The 21,654-nt window shown below is 41.1% G+C and overlaps 1 protein-coding gene across 1 annotated transcript in view; it reads left to right on the plus strand.

The window, feature by feature from the left end:
• Positions 1-21,654, plus strand: part of LOC121547303 (glutamate receptor ionotropic, delta-1) — a 509,157-nt gene that overhangs the window by 452,101 nt on the left and 35,402 nt on the right. The window contains exons 9-12 of the mRNA XM_041858495.2: positions 1,437-1,538; positions 1,726-1,923; positions 2,105-2,441; positions 10,080-10,218. Of these exons, the coding sequence (XP_041714429.1) occupies positions 1,437-1,538; positions 1,726-1,923; positions 2,105-2,441; positions 10,080-10,218 (776 nt within the window). The remainder of the gene's footprint in view (positions 1-1,436; positions 1,539-1,725; positions 1,924-2,104; positions 2,442-10,079; positions 10,219-21,654) is intronic.

Consider the following 21,654-nt stretch of genomic DNA (forward strand, 5'->3'; position numbering starts at 1 on the left):
TTAATCAACTGTTATTGCTGTGGTGATGATGGGTCACACACACATTCACGCATGCACATACAAACAGGGACACACACACACACACACACACAACCTGTGAATGGACCTCTTTATACTGTAGGTAACCCATGATAAGAGAATATGGTATCCATGACACACATACACTGAGTGTACAAAACATTAAGAACTCTGCTCTTTCCATGACATAGACTGAACAGGTGAATCCAGGTGAAAGCTATGATCCCTTATTGATGTCACTTGTTTAATTCCACTTCAATCAGTGTAGATGAAGGGTAGGAGACAGGTTAAATAAGGATTTTTTAAGCCTTGAGACAATTGAGACATGGATTGTGTATGTGGGCCATTCAGAGGGTGAATGGGCAAGACAAAATATTTAAGTGTCTTTGAACGGGGTATGGTAGTAGGTGCCAACTCAATATCAGGAAGGTGTTCCTAATGTTTGGTATACCCAGGTGGTCTGTACAGTTTTAACTGACTGAACGGTTTGACCAGTTAGCCCAATCCTCCCTGTTTGTGTTTAATTTCAGCCAGAGGACTTGTCCACCTGGCCATGCTGTCAGAGAACACAAATGTCATATCAAGTAATCAATGAAGGAGCCTTGTCTGTGTACTGCAGTATGCCACCTGAGCAAAGCAGATTTTTCACCAGGATCAAACATGGTTGCAGGACACACACCACACACACACACACACACACACACACACACACACACACACACACACACACACACACTGTAGCATTTGAGAAGTAGGTCAAGAGAGGGAAATATGTTTATTTTATTTTTTTTCTTTAACTTTGAACTATACCTCTGTGCATTAGCATGGCTCTACCTCAGTCAGCTGTTACCTAGGTAACCGTTTTCCCCCCTTCTATCTATCTATCTATCTATCTATCTATCTATCTATCTATCTATCTATCTATCTATCTATCTATCTATCTATCTATCTATCTATCTATCTATCTATCTATCTATCTATCTATCTATCTATCTATCTATCTATCTATCTATCTATCTATCTATCTATCTATCTATCTATCTATCTATCTATCTATCTATCTATCTATCTATCTATCTATCTATCTATCTATCTATCACCCACCGACTACCTTCAAAAAACATGTAAATGGAAGACATTAGTAGTCTACGATGCCCTTTGCACATTCAGAAATTAATTACTGTAGAGGCTTTAAGAGGCTTTAAATATCAGCTTTTCTTTGGTTGGCATATCAAAAGGTGTCTGGTGGAGATGGATTTTGGATGGTAATTCTGTGTGATTGACAGCCTGAAAGATTTAATTAGGCCATGAAGAGATTGCTCTCTTTTCTGAGCAAAACATAATTGAACACTTGTTATTGACACACATTTCTGAAAGTCTTGATCTCTCTGTCGCTCTCTTCTCTCTTTCTCTTTTAGCTGGCTACGTGGGACTCAGTCCATGGTCTGAATGGCAGCCTGAAGGAGAGTCGCATTGAGAATGGCATGCAAGGAGTGACGGTCAAAGTAGTAACACTACTGGTAAGGAACAACTTGTTGACGCTGTGAGACTGTGTTACCATCCATGTGCTGTGAATTGTAAACATTATCTATGTGGTTCCGCATGTGTGGAACACTGCTGCTGAAAACATAACTATTTGATTCAGCACATGCACCTATATTCATGTTGTAAGCATTTCGATGTGATATTGTGTTTGATTTGGTATAGGAGGATCCCTTTGTCATGGTGGCTGAGAACATTCTTGGTCAGCCCAAGCGGTACAAAGGCTTCTCCATCGACGTGCTCGATGCCTTGGCAAAGATCCTGGGCTTCAAGTACGAGATCTACCAGGTCGCTGACAGCAAGTACGGCTCGCAGCTGCCTAATGGCTCCTGGAATGGAATGATCGGGGAGCTTATAAACAAAGTACGGCTTTTTTAATACGGCCCGTGTAACCTGCCAACCTGCCATATTATCCCCAGTAAGAGAATGGCATTTGAGACCATTACGGCTCAAACCAACACAGTTTTGACATGGTTTCAGTCCCAACTCATCCCTGACTGACCGGGGGACGTTTTCTATAATTATTCTCTGTCTGTCCCCATAGAGAGCTGATCTGGCCGTGTCAGCCATTACCATCACTCCAGAGCGGGAGAGTGCGGTGGACTTCAGTAAGCGCTACATGGACTACTCTGTGGGGATCTTGCTGAGGAAACCAGAGGAGAAGATAAACATCTTCTCGCTGTTCGCTCCGTTTGACCTGGCCGTGTGGGGGTGTATCGCTGCAGCCATTCCCGTGGTGGGAGTTCTCATCTTCCTGCTAAGCAGGATGCAGGCACTGAGGACCCAGAATCCTCCAGTGCCACACCAGCAGCCCGCCACCCAGGCGTCCAACTCCCTGCACAGTGCTATCTGGATAGTCTATGGAGCCTTTGTACAGCAAGGTAGGATTAACAACTCTCCTATATACTAATTTAGCTTTTAGCTAAAGCAACATAGGCCATTTTACAGTAGAAAACTAATGATGTAATTTGTACGCATCAAATATTTAATGGGAAACATACAATTTTAATGTGCTTGTACTGTATGCGTTATTTGTGGGTAACATTAAAAAATGCATGATTCATTAAAATATCCTGTGACTATTTATGAACTATTTATAATAAACATCTAAGCCGATTTAGGTAATGAAAGTGATCCTATGCATTACAATGCCATCCATAAAGTTGCATATACAGTGAAAAAGTCCACATGGCTGTTTCTGAACCTATGTTGCTGTCTCATACATGTCACACACATATGTACAGTATACAGTAGAGTTCTCATCGGGCCTGAAAGGTAGAGCTCGGTCCAACCCAAGCCCGGTGAGCTGAAGCCCGAGCCCAGGCCCGGTACGTAATCACAGAATTTAAATGATCCTGAACCCCCAAAAAATACAGATTTCTAGATAACAGTATATTGATTTAAACTGGTGTTGAGAACAATGCGGCGGAGGCGGGCAGCAGTGGAGTGAGGAGACGAGATAACAGCCCTTTGGCCTAAAAAAAAGCGCGGAGAGAGGAAAACTCACCTTAGTTATGATCGATGAAAATATTGTAATGAAGTAAACTTATGCAATTGAAGGCATGTATCAAATATTTGCTTATACTGAAACTCCCAAAGTCATATCCAACCGTTATACTAATTTAAATCAAGTCATTTGTGGTCATCTAGATGATGGTTTCAGCACCGTTTTGATTGGGACAGCACCATCGCGCTGCTTTGAGACAAGAGTGGGGGACTCGTCTTGATACATCAATCAATGTCTGATTATTTTTTTCTGAATCTCCGTTTTGATATTTGTTAAGAATTAGGCTGGGAAATGTTAGCTAAATTGAGGTGAGTGCTTATGAACATCTTTATTCTAGTTTGCTCATATATTAGCTGATCAGAACATAATGCTATCATGTTATGTAGCTTAACAAGTGGATTTTACTCTTCAGTCGCGTAGTAGGCTGTCCAACTCCCAACCGAAAGCCTGTGACCTGTCTGGTAATCAATCAATGTGATTTTGTTTAACTGAATCTCCGTCTGTATATTTGGTTTATTGATTTCTGCCTGAGCAAGTGGAGATGGTAGCTCATGTATTTGTTTGCTCATCTATCACTGATCAGAAACATATAGCATGCAATAATGTAGCCTAAATCAAGTGTATTGTTTTTCTACTGTCTCCTGTAGTAGCCTTTATATAACGTATCCACCATCGAGCTGTGAGAGTACATCCTGTTTTATCTGTCTTAACGTAACTTAGCCTACTTCAATATAATCAATCAATCATTACATCATTACGCAACAGACGAGTCATTCATGCCTTTAAATACAATCAAGCATATAAAAAAAAATGAAATAACAAAGAATCCTTGAATAATTAAACAATAAATAAATAACTACATTTTCTGTCTAACATTCATTTGAATACATGACTCAAAAGCCCTGTGTTTTGAATGAATGTTTGATTAGGAAAACATTTGGATCAGTTAAGGGTCTACTTTTGATAGTTTACAAGGTCCAGCAAGGCACGTTAGCAGGGTAGTCATAGGGTGTACAGTGAGGGAAAAAAGTATTTGATCCTCTGCTGATTTTGTACGTTTGCCCACTGACAAAGAAATGATCAGTCTATAATTTTAATGGCAGGTTTATTTGAACAGTGAGAGACAGAATAACAACAAAAAAATCCAGAAAAAACGCATGTCAAAAATGTTATAAATTGATTTGCATTTTAATGAGGGAAATAAGTATTTGACCCCCTCTCAATCAGAAAGATTTCTGGCTCCCAGGTGTCTTTTATACAGGTAACGAGCTGAGATTAGGAGCACACTCTTAAAGGGAGTGCTCCTCATCTCAGCTTGTTACCTGTATAAAAGACACCTGTCCACAGAAGCAATCAATCAATCAGATTCCAAACTCTCCACCATGGCCAAGACCAAAGAGCTCTCCAAGGATGTCAGGGACAAGATTGTAGCCCTACACAAGGCTGGAATGGGCTACAAGACCATCTGAGGGAAGGAGGTTCTCACCCACTACAAAGAGGAGGGGGACAAAATCCCTCCTGAGATGTGTGCAAACCTGGTGGCCAACTACAAGGAACGTCTGACCTCTGTGATTGCCAACAAGGGTTTTGCCACCAAGTACTAAGTCATGTTTTGCAGAGGGGTCAAATACTTATTTCCCTCATTAAAATGCAAATCAATTTGTAAAATTTTTGACATGCGTTTTTCTGGATTTTTTTGTTGTTATTCTGTCTCTCACTGTTCAAATAAACCTACCATTAAAATTATAGACTGATCATGTCTTTGTCAGTGGGCAAACGTACAAAATCAGCAGGGGATCAAATACTTTTTTCCCTCACTGTATTTTGTTAGGATGTATCGGCATTAACAGATGCCATTGGAATATGGGCTTCTCCTGATACTGAGACTGTTGTGGTCGTGTGGATCATCATTCTCCCGAGTGCACTCCACCCTATTCATATCGCAAATTGAAACATTGCAAATATCAGAAAGAAAAGTTTTGTTATGGCCACAGATTTCTCTGGCTCAGCCAATATTGGAATCCTGGCGCCTCTAGTGTCTGCTGCAGCTGAGAGAGTAGGCTAAAAGGTGCGCAGACACCGAAACCGACCCGATTCAATTCATAGAATTTGAGGCCGGCCAGGTCTTATATGTGAATTGAGTCCTAGTCAAACATGCCTTAAAAAAACAAGACCGGGCCGGGCCGTCGGGTCCCGTCGGGTTCAGGCTGAGAACTCTAGTATACTGTCCATGTAACATAGTGATTGCATTTCAAACTTGTTAAGCTCACAAGAGCACAGTTAAGGTGCCTTTGAATGAAGAAAAGATAGGATATGTTGGTTGGAATCCAAGACTGGCAAAAGGAAATAAATGAGTGTGTCAGCAAGTCCTGTTGAACCCCCAGCTACATCTATTACCTCCTGGCAGAGAGCCCATTGAACCCTTTTAAGCCTAGGGAGCCTCTGTCCTGTTGGTCCTTCGCTACTGGACATTATTTCAAGTGGACACTTTTTACTGTATAGGAAAGCAATGGTCAGATGTAACCCATTTTTCATTGAAAGTTATGGAGCCTTTTTTTGTAAACAAATGTTTTTATTGGGTCACAAGGGCAATACAAGAATACAAATAATATTTACACTTTTCCAATTTTTACAGTGGGGAAAAAAAGTATTTAGTCAGCCACCAATTGTGCAAGTTCTCCCACTTAAAAAGATGAGAGAGGCCTGTAATTTTCATCATAGGTACACGCCACTATGACAGACAAAATGAGAAAAAAAATTCCAGAAAATCACATTGTAGGATTTTTAATGATTTTATTTGCAAATTATGGTGGAAAATAAGTATTTGGTCAATAACAAAAGTTTCTCAATACTTTGTTATATACCCTTTGTTGGCAATGACACAGGTCAAACGTTTTCTGTAAGTCTTCACAAGGTTTTCACACACTGTTGCTGGTATTTTAGCCCATTCCTCCATGCAGATCTCCTCTAGAGCAGTGATGTTTTGGGGCTGTCGCTGGGCAACACGGACTTTCAACTCCCTCCAAAGATTTTCTATGGGGTTGAGATCTGGAGACTGGCTAGGCCACTCCAGGACCTTGAAATGCTTCTTACGAAGCCACTCCTTCGTTGCCCGGGCGGTGTGTTGGGATTATTGTCATGCTGAAAGACCCAGCCACGTTTCATCTTCAATGCCCTTGCTGATGGAAGGAGGTTTTCACTCAAAATCTCACGATACATAGCCCCATTCATTCTTTCCTTTACACGGATCAGTCGTCCTGGTCCCTTTGCAGAAAAACAGCCCCAAAGCATGATGTTTCCACCCCCATGCTTCACAGTAGGTATGGTGTTCTTTGGATGCAACTCAGCATTCTTTGTCCTCCAAACACGACGAGTTGAGTTTTTACCAAAAAGTTCTATTTTGGTTTCATCTGACCATATGACATTCTCCCAATCCTCTTCTGGATCATCCAAATGCAATCTAGCAAACTTCAGATGGGCCTGGACATGTACTGGCTTAAGCAGGGGGACACGTCTGGCACTGCAGGATTTGAGTCCCTGGCGGCGTAGTGTGTTACTGATGGTAGGCTTTGTTACTTTGGTCCCAGCTCTCTGCAGGTCATTCACTAGGTCCCCCCATGTGGTTCTGGGATTTTTGCTCACCATTCTTGTGATCATTTTGACCCCACAGGGTGAGATCTTGCGTGGAGCCCCAGATCGAGGGAGATTATCAGTGGTCTTGTATGTCTTCCATTTCCTAATACTTGCTCCCACAGTTGATTTCTTCAAACCAAGCTGCTTACCTATTGCAGATTCAGTCTTCCCAGCCTGGTGCAGGTCTACAATTTTGTTTCTGGTGTCCTTTGACAGCTCTTTGGTCTTGGCCATAGTGGAGTTTGGAGTGTGACTGTTTGACGTTGTGGACAGGTGTCTTTTATACTGATAACAAGTTCAAACAGGTGCCATTAATACAGGTAACGAGTGGAGGACAGAGGAGCCTCTTAAAGAAGAAGTTACAGGTCTGTGAGAGCCAGAAATCTTGCTTGTTTGTAGGTGACCAAATACTTATTTTCCACCATAATTTGCTAATAAATTCATTAAAAATCCTACAATGTGATTTTCTGAAATTTGTTTTCTCAATTTGTCTGTCATAGTTGACGTGTACCTATGATGAAAATTACAGGCCTCTCTCATCTTTTTAAGTGGGAGAACTTGCACAATTGGTGGCTGACTAAATACTTTTTTTCCCCACTGTATATGTTTTGAATTTACACACGCTCCAACCCCACCTACAGTGAGGGAAAAAAGTATTTGATCCCCTGCTGATTTTGTACATTTGCCCACTGACAAAGACATGATCAGTCTATAATTTTAATGGTAGGTTTATTTGAACAGTGAGAGACAGAATAACAACAAAAAAATCCAGAAAAACGCATGTCAAAAATGTTATAAATTGATTTGCATTTTAATGAGGGAAATAAGTATTTGACCCCTCTGCAAAACATGACTTAGTTGGTGGCAAACTTATAATTGTTTTCAATTTATAACATTTTTGACATGCGTTTTTCTGGATTTTTTGTTGTTGTTATTCTGTCTCTCACTGTTCAAATAAACCTACCATTACAATTATAGACTGATCATTTCTTTGTCAGTGGGCAAACGTATAAAATCAGCAGGGGATCAAATACTTTTTTCCCTCACTGTATTCCAAACATACCCCTGGCGGCCCCACCCTATTCCCAACCTTGGACAACCCATAATGTATAAAAAAATATATATATACATAAACAAAGGTTTTAATCAAATTAAAATAAACAACACACACTACACTAGAATATACACAGCAAAGTCATTTGCTAATACAACACCATCAAGTAAGCATTTTACTTCACACATATCCAACAATTTAGAGATTTCTGAGGCGGCTACTTTCCATGTTTCCAAGGTGCTAGGACTGGCTTTATTCATATGGGCAGTGGATAACTCCAACATAATTACGTCCTGAAAGTATGCTAGCCATTTCCTTATAATGTATGAAGGTCATGTGATGACAACCAGCGCTGAACAACACGTTTTTGGGCAGCTGTCAACCCAGCAAGCCAAACTTTTTGCTGTTTCTCATTCAGCTGCACATCTGTATCATCGTTAAACAACAGCGGAATTGGTTCAAGGGGTACAGCTGTTTCTCATTTCAGCTACATACCTGTATCATCATTAAACAACAGCGGAATTGGTTGAAGGGGTACAGTTTTATCAATCATGCCAGAGAGAATTTACAACACTTTCCTCCAAAACTCATAAACCTCAGGACAATCCCATATCACATGTTTGTTTGTGCCAAGTGTATTGAGGTTACATAGGTCACAGTATGGGCTTTGAGCCTGTTTTGCATGAAATCTTACAAGACGTTTTCAGTACGATCTATGACAAAGTTTTAAATGAATTAATTGATGGTTTGGGTTCTTTGATGAGTGAAATATATTTTCCCAGACAATCTCCCAATCAATAGCCTCATTATCGACAGCCAAATAATTTACCCATGTTTTAACCATTAAAAGATATTTCTGCTTTAATAGTTGAAGGTGAGAGTAAATAGCAGACACAAAACCTCTGGACGGGAATGTAAAAATCCACTCTATTACTGGGTGCCTTCCCAAATTTGTACCCAATGGGACCCCATAGGCAGGAAGCGTTGACCGTAGTCTAAGATATAGAAAGAATAACGACCCTGGCAAATCAAAACGAAGACAGAGTTCCTGAAAACTAAGAAGACCCTTTGAGTTGAATATATCCCCTAGATTATTGGCCCCTTTTGCAGACCAGGCTCTAGACTCAAAAGGTTTATTACCGGACGTAATAGCCTTGTTATGCCATAGAGGGGTATGGAGATGCCATTTCCAGTTACCACCTACACACTTCTCAACCTTCCTAAAATTCTCTATTGTATTAGAAATCATAGGACCAAAATACAACATGCATTTCTTATTAGATATACCAGAAAATAACACATCCTGCAATCTAATAGGTGAAACAAGTTCTTCCCCAAAAGTTCTCCAAGAGACTGATGTAGACTGATCAAACCATGATATAAGTGGTCATAGCTGAAAAGACTGGTGGTAAAATAAAATAAATTGGTAATGCAAGTCCACCATTACACTTCTGTCGTTGTAACACCTCAAACCTAATCTTTGGATGTTTGCCATTCCAAAGGTATTTACGTATACGTTTATCAACCATTCCCCAATGGTGGAGTGAGTGGGATCATCATGCTCAGGAAACTAATACGTGGCAACACATTCATCTTTAGTTTGTAAAGAAGCAGGCAACTTCTCCCAAATGGTTAAATCTCGTTCAACCTCCTTGTACCTTTTCTCATAATTAAACTTCACCAGACCATGCAGAGATGTTTGTATACTAATACCCAAATAAGTGAACTGTGTTTTCATAGGAATTGTTGAGGGAAGTGAAACTTTCTTGGCTGCTTCATTAAGCAACATTAATGCTGATTTTGTCCAATTTATCTTATACCCTGACAGCAATTTGAATTCTTCCAATGTGGATAATAAAGATGAAATTGAATTCTGAATATCTGTCATATATAGGAGAATATAATCCGCATATAGTGATATGATATGAGAGGAAGATTTAATCAGTATAGGCTAAGCAATTACATTCTGCCTTAGATGTTGTGCTAAAGGTTCCAGCGACAGAATGAATAACGTTGGGTATAGGCCATCTCCTTGTCTACATCCCGGGAAAATAGGGAACGGACTTGAGTGTATGCCGTTAGTAGACACCATAGCAACAGGGTTAGCATATAACACACAAACCATATCGGTAAAATTATTTCCCAAACCAAATTTCTCCAAGACAGCAAGTTATGGAGCCTTTGAAGTTGATCACTCTTGCATGATCTGGATTTGGTCCAGATATTCTGCTTGTTCCTCCTCAACCTATTGGAAACCTCATAACTATAGTTGCTTTATCTTCCACCCAGTCGGGATATTGACATGTCCTTTCTCTCCCTCTATAGGAGGGGACAGTGTGGTGAGCTCTGTGGCCCTGAGGATCGTCATGGGCAGCTGGTGGCTCTTCACCCTCATCGTATGTTCCTCCTACACGGCCAACCTGGCAGCCTACCTCACCGTCTCCCGCATGGACAACAACGTACGGTAGGTCACTTATCGCCATTCTCCACACCATGACTACATTTGAATCCCTCCTGCATAAAGGTGTCAATGTATTGTTAACCCGGGTGATCAAATCATGAATGACGACTTTGGCTCTCCCCACTGTGGGACTGGCTAATGTTCCGTCTTCGCCCAGGGACTAGAAAGACCATCCAGAGGGGAGTTCATTGACTTTTGTTGTCGGCAGTACATAGAGTAAGGTTTTCATGACAGTGTGGTCAGTCAGTGTTTTATGGGGGTCAAGCTTTGTGAGTGGTCAATGTAGTATGCACTGTAATACAGTAGATGTTCTTAAAGCCTCACAACAGACTATTATGCAACTAGGGTGATATATTGAATTGCGCAAAACTTCCTGTTGAATTTCCAATCGATTTACAGGTATATTAGGAGTGTGAACGTTTAAAATTGTAAAAGTTTAAACGAAAATGGAATTGTTAATGTTAAGAAAAAATCCCTAACCAATGTTTATTTATTTGATTTGTTATTAAAATTACAGTGCAGTTATCACAAAACTACCACTAACAGGTCCCGTTCATCATTATAAAGGGAAAATACAAATTAAACTAATACCTAACACAACAATGCTGTTACCTTAGTAGGAGGATAAAAAGAAAATATTTTAGCTTCTTTATTAACCAGAGCTGTAATGCACGAGAGAGAGAGAAACAGAGCAGCAGCTCAAACAGGGACCGGGGGAGGGGCCACAGGGAGGGGGAGAGAGATGAGGGGAGCAGGGAGGGGGAGAGAGATGGCAACAACACTGATATACTAACTTATTGCTAGTTATGTATCATCTCATCTGATTACACAGTACCTCTCTTGACTGCATCAAAACGAGAGAAGCTAGGCTAACTGCATCAAAACGTTAGCTAGGCTTATTGAGACTACATAACTTTAACTGTGCGCTTTCTCCCCTTCCTACAGTAAATAACAACAACTCCATTCAGATTATTAAGTAGCAACCTACCTGTTGGCTCTTGGTGTTGTAGCTTGTCCTTCTCATTGAATTTTTAGTTCTGTTATTTTAATTCCATCTTCTATAGATTAGCCTAGATATCTCCTAATAACTAGCCACACAGAGGCTTTATGACTGTAGCCTAGTGCCGGTTTGATGACTTGTGATTGGATGATAACAACATCAAGCTACACACGCCATTCTCTTGACAAGCATGAGCAGCAGCAGCATAAATTATACAATTTTCTCTCTTTCTCCGCGGGAAGAGAGATGTAGACCATCTGCATTGCAAATTCAATTGGAATTTTTCTTATCGTTCTAACAGAAAACCTATGGCCGTTTAAACGTTAAGAAATATTGTCCATTTGTCACAGCCCTAATTTATATGAAATATGACATTCAGGATGTACAAGATCAATCTTTTAATGTTGCAACTCGACCATGCACTACTCTATTGCCATTCATCCTGTAGCAACATGGGCGGCAGAACATATTGGACAGTACAAATCTCCACAGTGTCATCCACGAAATCTTTAACTGAAAATGACTTGACATGTCTAATGCGTTATTGCAGCATTCGGTAGCATCTAAAACAGCATCTTCCTTCTGAAGGTGATATTTTGCAACGCTGGTATATGCCAACTGTTTGAAATGCCAGACATACATCATGGCATCGCCCAGTAGAATCCATGTTTATTAATGATGTGCCTACATTGCCATCCTGCTCACAAACACACAGACACATGTACATGGACCTCACACATGGAGGAATGAGGTTGGATCTTTGAATATTACCATCCCATCTCTGTTTGCCTTCGGATCTGCAAATGTTATCCACCGCTTATCCCCGAACAATGCATATTTGCTCAGGCATTGTGGCTTTGATGTCAGATTGTATTTGATTATGCTGATGTGCAAATGGTGTGTGAAAAAGAGTGCCACCATGTGGTGGTCTCCGTAGTAAGTACAGTTATCAGCAACGTCAGTGCCAGTAGGAAAAGACAAGTGCAAGCTTTTTTTTTATTGGGAGAATATGAGTGTGATGTTTTATTTAAGATACTCTTTGAAGATGTTTTCAGAACATTGTTTCTGTCTGTATACTTGGTACATTAAGTTATAGAGACAGAGCTCTAGCCATTCTGTTGATGCTGCTGTTGGGAGAGGCTCTTTATTTATAGCCATTCTGATCATTCATCCTACTCCTGTTAGTGGAAACCATGGCTGAATCAGACACTGGGCTCTTTCAACTGTCGCTGTACATTTATGTCAGCATGACCCATAGTTAGTGGAAAGGGTAGGTAGTGGTTGTGGATATCTAGTGAAAAGGGTAGGTACTGGAAACAGTGCCTATCATAAGTATTCACCCCCCTTGGATTTCTTCAAATTGTATTGTGTTACAAAGTGGGGTTAATTTATTGTCTACAATCTACACAAAATACTCTGTAATGTCAGTGTCAGGAAAATTATAAGATTAATGAAAAATAAAACACTAATATACATTGATATATATAAGTATTCACCCGCCTGAGTCAATAAATATTAGAAACACATTTAGCAGCGGTTACAGCTGTCTTCTTCAAGCTCTGTCAAGGTGTTGGGGATCATGGCTAGACAACAATTTTCAAGTCTTGCCATAGATTTTCAAGCAGGTTTAAGTCAAAACTGTAACTTGGCCACTCAGGATCATTCACTATCTTCTTGGCAAGCAACTTGGCCTTGTGTTGTAGGTTATTGTCCTGCTGAAAGGTGAATTCCTCTCGCAGTGTCTGGTGTAAAGAAGACTGAAGCAAGTTTTCCTCTAGGATTTTGCCTGTGCGTAGCTCAATCCTGTTTCTTTTTATCCTGAAAAACTCCCCAGTCTTTGCCGATGTTAAGCATACCGATACCATGAAATAAGGACGCAGTTACTCAGTAACGTGTTGTGTTGGATTTGCCCAAAACATGAGGCTTTGCATTTAGACCAAAAAGTGTATTCCTTTGCTGTGTTTTCTTTTCAGTATTACTTTAGTGCCTTGTTACATACATGATGCATGTTTTGGAATATTTTTGTTCTGTATATTTATATTCTTCTTTTCACTCTGTCATTTAGGTCATTATTGTGTCACTACAATGTTGTTGATCCATCCTCAGTGTTCTCCCATAACAGCCATTGAACTCTGTAGCTGTTTTAAAATCAACAATGGCCTCCTAAAAGCAGTTTCCTTTCTGTCCTGCAGTTCAGTTCAGATGGACAACTGTATCTTTGATATGTCTGGACGGTTTATTCCATCATCCACAGCATAATTATTAACTTGACCATGCTTAAAGAGATATTCAATGTCAGATTTTTTTTATTGTTACCAATCACTGGCCTTCTACAGTGCCTTGCAAAAGTATTCACCCCCCTTGGCATTTTTCCTATTTTGTTGTATTACAACCTGTAATATTAATGGATTTTTATTTGGATTTCATGTAATGGACATACACAAAATAGTCCAAATTGGTGAAGTGAAATGAAAAAAAACTTGTTTCAAATAATTATAAAAAGTAAATCACATAAATGTGGTGAGTGCATATGTATTCACCCCCTTTGCTATGAAGCCCCTAAATAAGATCTGGTGCAACCAATTACCTTCAGAAGTCACATAATTAGTTAAATAAAGTCCACCTGTGTGCAATCTAAGTGTCACATGATCTGTCACATGATTTCAGTATATAAACACCTGTTCTAAAAGGCCCCAGAGTCTGCAACACCACTAAGCAAGGGGAACCACCAAGCAAGCGGCACCATGAAGACCAAGGAGCTCTCCAAACAGGTCAGGGACAAAGTTGTGGAGAAGTAGAGATCAGTGTTGGGTTATAAAAAAATATCATCCCACGGAGCACCATTAAATCCATTATTAAAACATGGAAAGAATATGGCACCACAACAAACCTGCCAAGAGAGGGCCGCCCACCAAAACTCACGGACCAGGAAAGGAGGGCATTCATCAGAGAGGCAACAAAGATAACCCTGAAGGAGCTGCAAAGCTCCACAGCAGAGATTGGAGAATCTGTCCATAGGACCACTTTAAGCCGTACACTCCACAGAGCTGGGCTTTACGGAAGAGTGGCCAGAAAAAAGCCATTGCTTAAAGAAAAAAATAAGCAAACACGTTTGGTGTTCGCCAAAAGGCATGTGGGAGACTCCCCAAACATATGGAAGAAAGTACTCTGATCAGATGAGACTAAAATTGAGCTTTTTGGCCATCAAGGAAAACGCTATGTCTGGCGCAAACCCAACACCTCTCATCACCCCGAGAACACCATCCCCACAGTGAAGCATGGTGGTGGCAGCATCATGCTGTGGGGATGTTTTTCATTGGCAGGGACTGGGAAACTGGTCAGAATTGAAGGAACGATGGATGGCGCTAAATACAGGGAAATTCTTGAGGGAAACCTGTTTCAGTCTTCCAGAGATTTGAGACTGGGGCGGAGGTTCACCTTCCAGCAGGACAATGACCCTATGCGTAATGCTAAAGCAACACTCGAGTGGTTTAAGGGGAAACGTTTAAATGTCTTTGAATGGCCTAGACTTTGGGGGGGCGGAGTGAATAGTTATGCACGCTCAAGTTTTCAGTTTTTTTGTCTTATTTCTTGTTTGTTTCACAATAAAAAATATTTTGCATCTTCAAAGTGGCAGGCAATAACATAGGAAAAATGCCAAGGGGGGTGAATACTTTCGCAAGCCACTGTATATGAGGCTTTTGAAAAGCTCCCTGTTCTTTGTAGTTGAATCTGTGCTTGAAATGCAATACTTGACTGAGAGACCTTACTGATGTATCTATGGGGGACAGAGGAAGGGGTAGTCATTCAAAAACCATGTCAACCCCTATTCTTTCACTCAGAGTGAGTCCATGTATTTTATTACAGTATGTGATTTGTTAAGCCAAATTTTACTCCTGAACTAATTTAGGCTTGCCTAGACAAAGGGGGTGAATACTTATGCAACAACTTTATTTTAGTTATTTAATTAGTATTCATTTGTAAAAGTTTGTAGAATTTTCTTTTCACTTAGAGTATTTTGTGTAGATACATTATAAAACAATCACAATAAAATATTTTTCAATCCCACTTTGTAATTTAACCAAATCTGAAGGGGGGTGAATACTTATGATACCCACTGTATATAGTGGAAAGTACATTGGACACGTGTTTCTGATCCCACACCTATGAGTGTCTTTCTGAAGGTTCTCCCATTGCACCATTTAGATTAGAAGCTACAGTACAACCAGTGGCAGCTTTTACCAGGTGTTAATAGTGATGTATGTGCATTAGCCTGTGGCATCATGAGTAGCCCCCACTCATGTAAAAACACACACACACTCACACACGTGTGCATTCACACTCACACACTAACACACTCATGCATACCACTAAGTAATATGTGGTTGCATTGACAGTGTGTGAATTTAGTGACCTATGTCATTTGTGCTCTGAACTTTGAGTAATGGTTTAATCAATTAATAACTTTAGATGTTGTTTTCCATTTATTGAAATGCCTGAAACAAGTACTCGTAAGTTATGTGAAGTGGGTGCAATATATTTGAGAAGGTGTCAAGTGGCAGAGGCAAAAGATAAAACAAGAACATTTAAGGCATCCAAAAACCAAAAGCTGGTGAGGCATCAAAGTCATAATTATCTTTGTTCTCTCTTTTCCCTCTTATCCTTTATCAGTGGATTATGTAGATCTAACCAACCTTGTTAAAACCTAATTTGTATTCACAGACCAGGCAGCTCACAATGTCCAGTGGATAATTTGTCTGGCAGCCAAAGGTGTATTTCTTATTCACATTTTGAATACATGTGTTGATAATATGAAACATTTAACTGAATAATTGATTGATTTTAAAGTAACCACTAACGGGGAGAGAGAGAAGAGGGAGGGTCTTGATTGCTTTGATTTGTACCATGGGAAGATGCTTGGCAAACAACAACTCAAGAATGTGTGTTCATGTACTATTACAGTGCAAATGTTTATTAGTTACACCCATCTAGTAACGGGTCAGACCCCCCTTTGCCTCCAGAACAGCCTGAATTCTTCTGGGCATAGATTCTACAAGTTGTCTGAAACCACAGGGATGTTGGTCCATGCTGACACGATGGCATCACGCAGTTGCTGCAGATTGAACGGCAGTACATTCATGCTTCCATCTCATCCCAATGATGCTCTATTGGATTTGGTCAGCAACAATGTTCACATACGCTGTGGCGTTCAATCGTTTTGCAAATGGTATGAAGGGATCTAACATGTGCCAGGAAAACATTCTCCACACCAGTACACTACCGCAACCAGCCCTTACATTTGACACCAGGCAGTATAGGTCCATGGACTCATGCTGCTTACGCCAAATCCTGACTCTGCCATCAGCATGACGCAACAGGAACTGGGATTCGTCAGACCAGGCAATGTTTTTCCACTCTTCAATTGTCCAGTGTTGGTGATCACGTGCCCACTGGAGCCGCTTCTTGATAATATGAAACATTTAACTGAATAATTGATTGATTTTAAAGTAACCACTAACGGTGAGAGAGAGAAGAGGGAGGGTCTTGATTGCTTTGATTTGTACCATGGGAAGATGCTTGGCCAACAACAAATAAGCTGCTTCTTCTTGTTTTTAGCTGATAGGAGTGGAACCCGGTGTGGTCGTCTGCTGCAATAGCCCATCCGTGACAAGGATCGACGAGTTGTGCGTTCCGAGATGCCGTTCTGCACACCACTGTTATACTACGCCATTATTTGTCTGTTTGTGGCCCGCCTGTTAGCTTGCAGGATTCTTACCATTCTCCTTCGACCTCTCATCAACAAGCTGTTTTCGCCAGGACTGCCGCTGACTGGATGTTTTATGTTTGTTGCACCATTCTCGGTAAACCATAGACACTGTCGTGCGTGAAAAGCACAGGAGGGCGGCCGTTTCTGAGATACTGTATCCGGCACTCCTGGCACCGACGATCATACCATGCTCAAAGTAGGCTTAGGTCACTTGTTTTGCCCATTCTAACATTCAATCAAACAATTACTGAATCCCTCGATGCCTGTCTGCCTGCTTTATAGAGCAAGCCACGGCCACGTGACTCACTTTCTGTAGGAGCGATCGATTTCGTGAACGGGGTGGTGTAACTAATAAACTGACTGGTTTACTGATTGAAAATTGCATTTAATCTCGTTCAACATTACGCAAGTATGACGTCAATCATGTCTTTAATATGGGAAGGTTACAGTCTGGAATGATTTTGATTTCTGAAATCTGGTCTTTTTGAATGTACATCAAATGTTTCCTTTAGTATCTTCCTTTAGAGTACGCCATCAAGCCTGTCACATCAGATATAACTGACTGTCTGAACACTATGGTGACATGCCAATTTCCCTAGCTGCTTCTTTTAACTATATTCAAGAAAATCTAATCCAAGCTGACTTTCCATCTTCAATAAATTATTGTGTTGCAAAATTAATTGGTATATTTATTCTAGTAGACACAGACAGCAGAAGTCCTTACCCACTTGTTTTTGTGCTTACTTAAAGTACACCCATGACCAATATATTCATGAATGTTGAAGTGTAGTTTTGCATATGTTGAAGGCCTCTTCAAAAAGCCCTAAGCAACACACCCCCACACCATAACACCTCCTCCTCCATGCTTTACGGTGGGAAATACACATGCAGAGATCATCCGTTCACCCACACCGCGTCTCACAATTTGGACTCCAGACCAAAGGACACATTTCCACCGGTCTAATGTCCATTGCTCGTGTTTCTTGGCCCAAGCAGGTCTCTTCTTCTTATTGTTCATTAGAGTTAACAGCCTCAGAAATTGCAGCCCAAATAAATGCTTCACAGAGTTCAAGTCACAAACACATCTTAACATCAACTGTTCAGAGGAGACTGTGTGAATCAGGCCTTCATGGTCGATTTGCTGCAAAGAAACCACTACTAAAGGACACCAATAAGAAGAAGAGGCCTGCTTGGGCCAAGAAACACGAGCAATGGACATTAGATCGGTGGAAAATTGTTCTTTGGTCTGGAGTCCAAATTTGAGATTTGTGGTTCAAACCGCTGTGTCTTTGTGAGACGCGGTGTGCGTGAACGGATGATCTCTGCATGTGTAGTTCCCACCGTAAAGCATGGAGGAGGAGGTGTTTTGGTGTGGGGGTGCTTTGCTGGGGACACTGTCTGTGATTTATTTACAATTCAAGGCACACTTAACCAGCATGGCTACCACAGCATTCTGCAGCGATACGCCATCCCATCTGGTTTGGGCTTAGTGGGACTATCATTTGTTTTTCAACAGGACAATGACCCAATACACCTCCAGGCTATGTAAGGGATATTTTACCAAGAAGGAGAGTGATGGAGTGCTGTGTCAGATGACCTGGCCTCCACAATCCCCCGACCTCAAACCAATTGAGATGGTTTGGGATGAATCGGATGGCAGACTGAAGGAAAAGCAGCCAAAAAGTGCTCAGCATTTGTGGGAACTCCTTCAAGACTGTTGGAAGCATTCCAGATGAAGCTGGTTGAGAGAATGCCAAGAGTGTGCAAAGCTGTCATCAAGGCAAAGGGTGGCTATTTGAAGAATCTAACTACATGATTCCAAATGTTTCATAGTTTTGATGTCTTCACTATTATTCTACAATGTATAGTATATATACAGTATATATATACACACAGTGCCTTCGGAAAGTATTCAGACCCCTTGACTTTTTCCACATTTTGTTACTTTACAGCCTTATTCTAAAATGTATTATATAAATCATTTTCCTCAGCAATCTACACACAATACTCCATAATGACAAAGCAAAAACAGTTTTGTAGAAATCTTTGCTAATTTATTTTAAAAACAGAAATACCTTATTCAGATCCTTTGCTATGAGACTCGAAATTGACCTCAGTTTCAACCTGTTTCCATTGATCATCATTGAGATGTTTCTACAACTTGATTGGAGTCCACCTGTGGTAAATTCAATTGATTGGACATGATTTGGAAAGGCACACACCTGTCTATATAAGGTCCCACAATTGACAGTGCATGTCAGAGCAAAAACCATGCCATGAGGTCGAAGGAACTGTCTGTAGAGCTCCAAGACAGGATTGTGCCGAGGCACAGATCTGGGGAAGGGAAGCAAAATATTTCTGCAGCATTGAACATCCCCAAGAACAAAGGGGCCTCCATCATCCTTAAGTGGAAGAACTTTGGAACCACCAAGACTCTTCCGAGAGCTGGCCGCCTGGCCAAACTGAGCAATCGGGGGAGAAGGACCTTGGTCAGGGAGGTGACCAAGAACCCGATGGTCACTCTGACAGAGCTCTAGAGTTCCTCTGTGGAGATGGGAGAACCTTCCAGAAGGACAACGATCTCTGCAGCACTCCACCAATCAGGTCTTTAAGGTAGACTGGCCAGACGGAAGCCACTCCTCAGTAAAAGGCACATGACAGGCTGCTTGGAGTTTGCCAAAAGGCACCTAAACCAAGATTGATGTCTTTGGCCTGAATTCCAAGCGTCATGTCTGGAGGAAACCTGGCACCATCCCTACGGTGAAGCATGGTGGTGGCAGCATCATGCTGTGGGGATGTTTTTCAGCGGCAGGGACTGGGAGTTTAGTCAGGATTGAGGGTTATGCTTTTCTAGTACAGCTATTATCTTTATTTTTGTATTTTCAATGTGTTTCAAATGGCCCAGGCATGGACCCTGGAATAAACAAGGCCATGTACATGGGTCTGGATGACAGATGAAAAATAAGCGGGTGACTTGTAGCTTTTGTTACTTACTTCTTTTTAATTTGTAAAATTTTTTACACACTTTTTCTCCCCAATTTCGATCTTGTCTCATCGCTGCAACTCCCCAACAGGCTCGGGAAGCGAAAGTCGTGTCATGCGTCCTCCGAAAGATGACCCGCCCAAACCGCGCTTCTTAACACCCGCCCGCTTAACCTGGAAGCCAGCCGCACCAATGTGTCGGAGGAAACACCTGCAGGCGCCCGGCCACAAGGAGTCGCTAGAGCGCAATGAGCCAAGTAAAGCCCCCCCGAACAAACCCTCCCCTAACCCGGACGACGCTGGGCCAATTGTGTGCCGCACTATGGGACTCCCGATCACGGCCGGTTGTGACACAGCCCAGGATCGAACCCAGATCTGTAGTGACGCCTCTAGCACTGCGATGCAGTGCCTTAGACCGCTGCGCCACTCGGGAGGCCCGTTGCTTACTTCTTCAAGCTGCGTGTTTCCGTTATCCGCTTTTGGGCAAGGGCATCAAAGTAACTCCACTCTAACTGTTCACTTTCACCCTTTTTTTCTCTCCAATTGAGTCAGTGAAAATGCAGCTGTGCTTACAGTTATGTTGAGGCCAGGGCAGTGTAGGGCAAAGTTACAGCATTTCACGTTTCTGCTGAGGTCATCTTAAATCATTTAAATGGTCATGGTTTTACTTAATGTACTGTCCATGTAATGCATATCCACAAAATAAATACTTTACAGTCATCCAATATGTGAGATTCCATATTTAAGGTCTGCAATATCGTAACACCCACAGGGTTTAGTATTTCTAGATTTTCTAGTAAACATCTGCTCATAAACAGTCATGACCAAAATTATTGGCACCCTTGATAAAGATGAGCAAAAATACTGTATAAAATATATATATTGTATGCTAATTTTTGGGGGGCAATTAAATTATGTTATACTAATGCAATTGCTCAGAGAAAGAGATTTTGTATAACAACTATTATTTTTTCTTCTAAAAAACATAGGGTTCAAAATTATTGGCACACCTGTTTTCAATACTCCGGCACCCTCCCTTTGCTAGGATAACAACACTGAGCCTTTTTCTAATGTTTTATGAGATTGTAGAACATATTGGGAAGGATCTTAGACCATTCCACCACACAGAATCTTTCCAGATCCTTGATATCCTTCGTCTGCACTTATAGACTGCCCTCTTCAATTCAAACCACAGGTTTTCAATGGGGTTCAAGTCTAGAGACTGAGATGGCCATTGCAAAATGTTGATTTTGTGGTCAATTAACAATTCATTTGTGAAATGTAATGTGTGCTTGGGGTTATTGTCTTGATAGAAGATACACTTGCAACTAAGTGTCAGCCTCCTGGCAGAGGCAACCAGGTTTTGAGCTAAAATGTCCTTGTACTGGGTAGAGACCTTAGCAAAGGCCCCAGGACCAGTGGAAGCAAAATAGCCCAAAACATCAAAGATCCACCACCATACTTTACAGTATGTATAGGGTTCTTTTCTGCTTATCACATCCTTCTTTCGAAACCAAACCCACCCCTCGTGTGTGTGTCCAAAGAGCTCTATTTTCATGTCATCTGACCATAGCTCCGGTTCCAATCTAAGTGCCAATGCCGTTTAGCAAACTCCAGGCATTAGCATTTGTTTAGTAACATGAACATAAAGCTATTTGGCCACACACACCAAACTACCTGACGTGCTATT

This window comes from Coregonus clupeaformis, chromosome 31, assembly GCF_020615455.1.
Source record: "Coregonus clupeaformis isolate EN_2021a chromosome 31, ASM2061545v1, whole genome shotgun sequence".
NCBI lineage: Eukaryota > Metazoa > Chordata > Actinopteri > Salmoniformes > Salmonidae > Coregonus > Coregonus clupeaformis.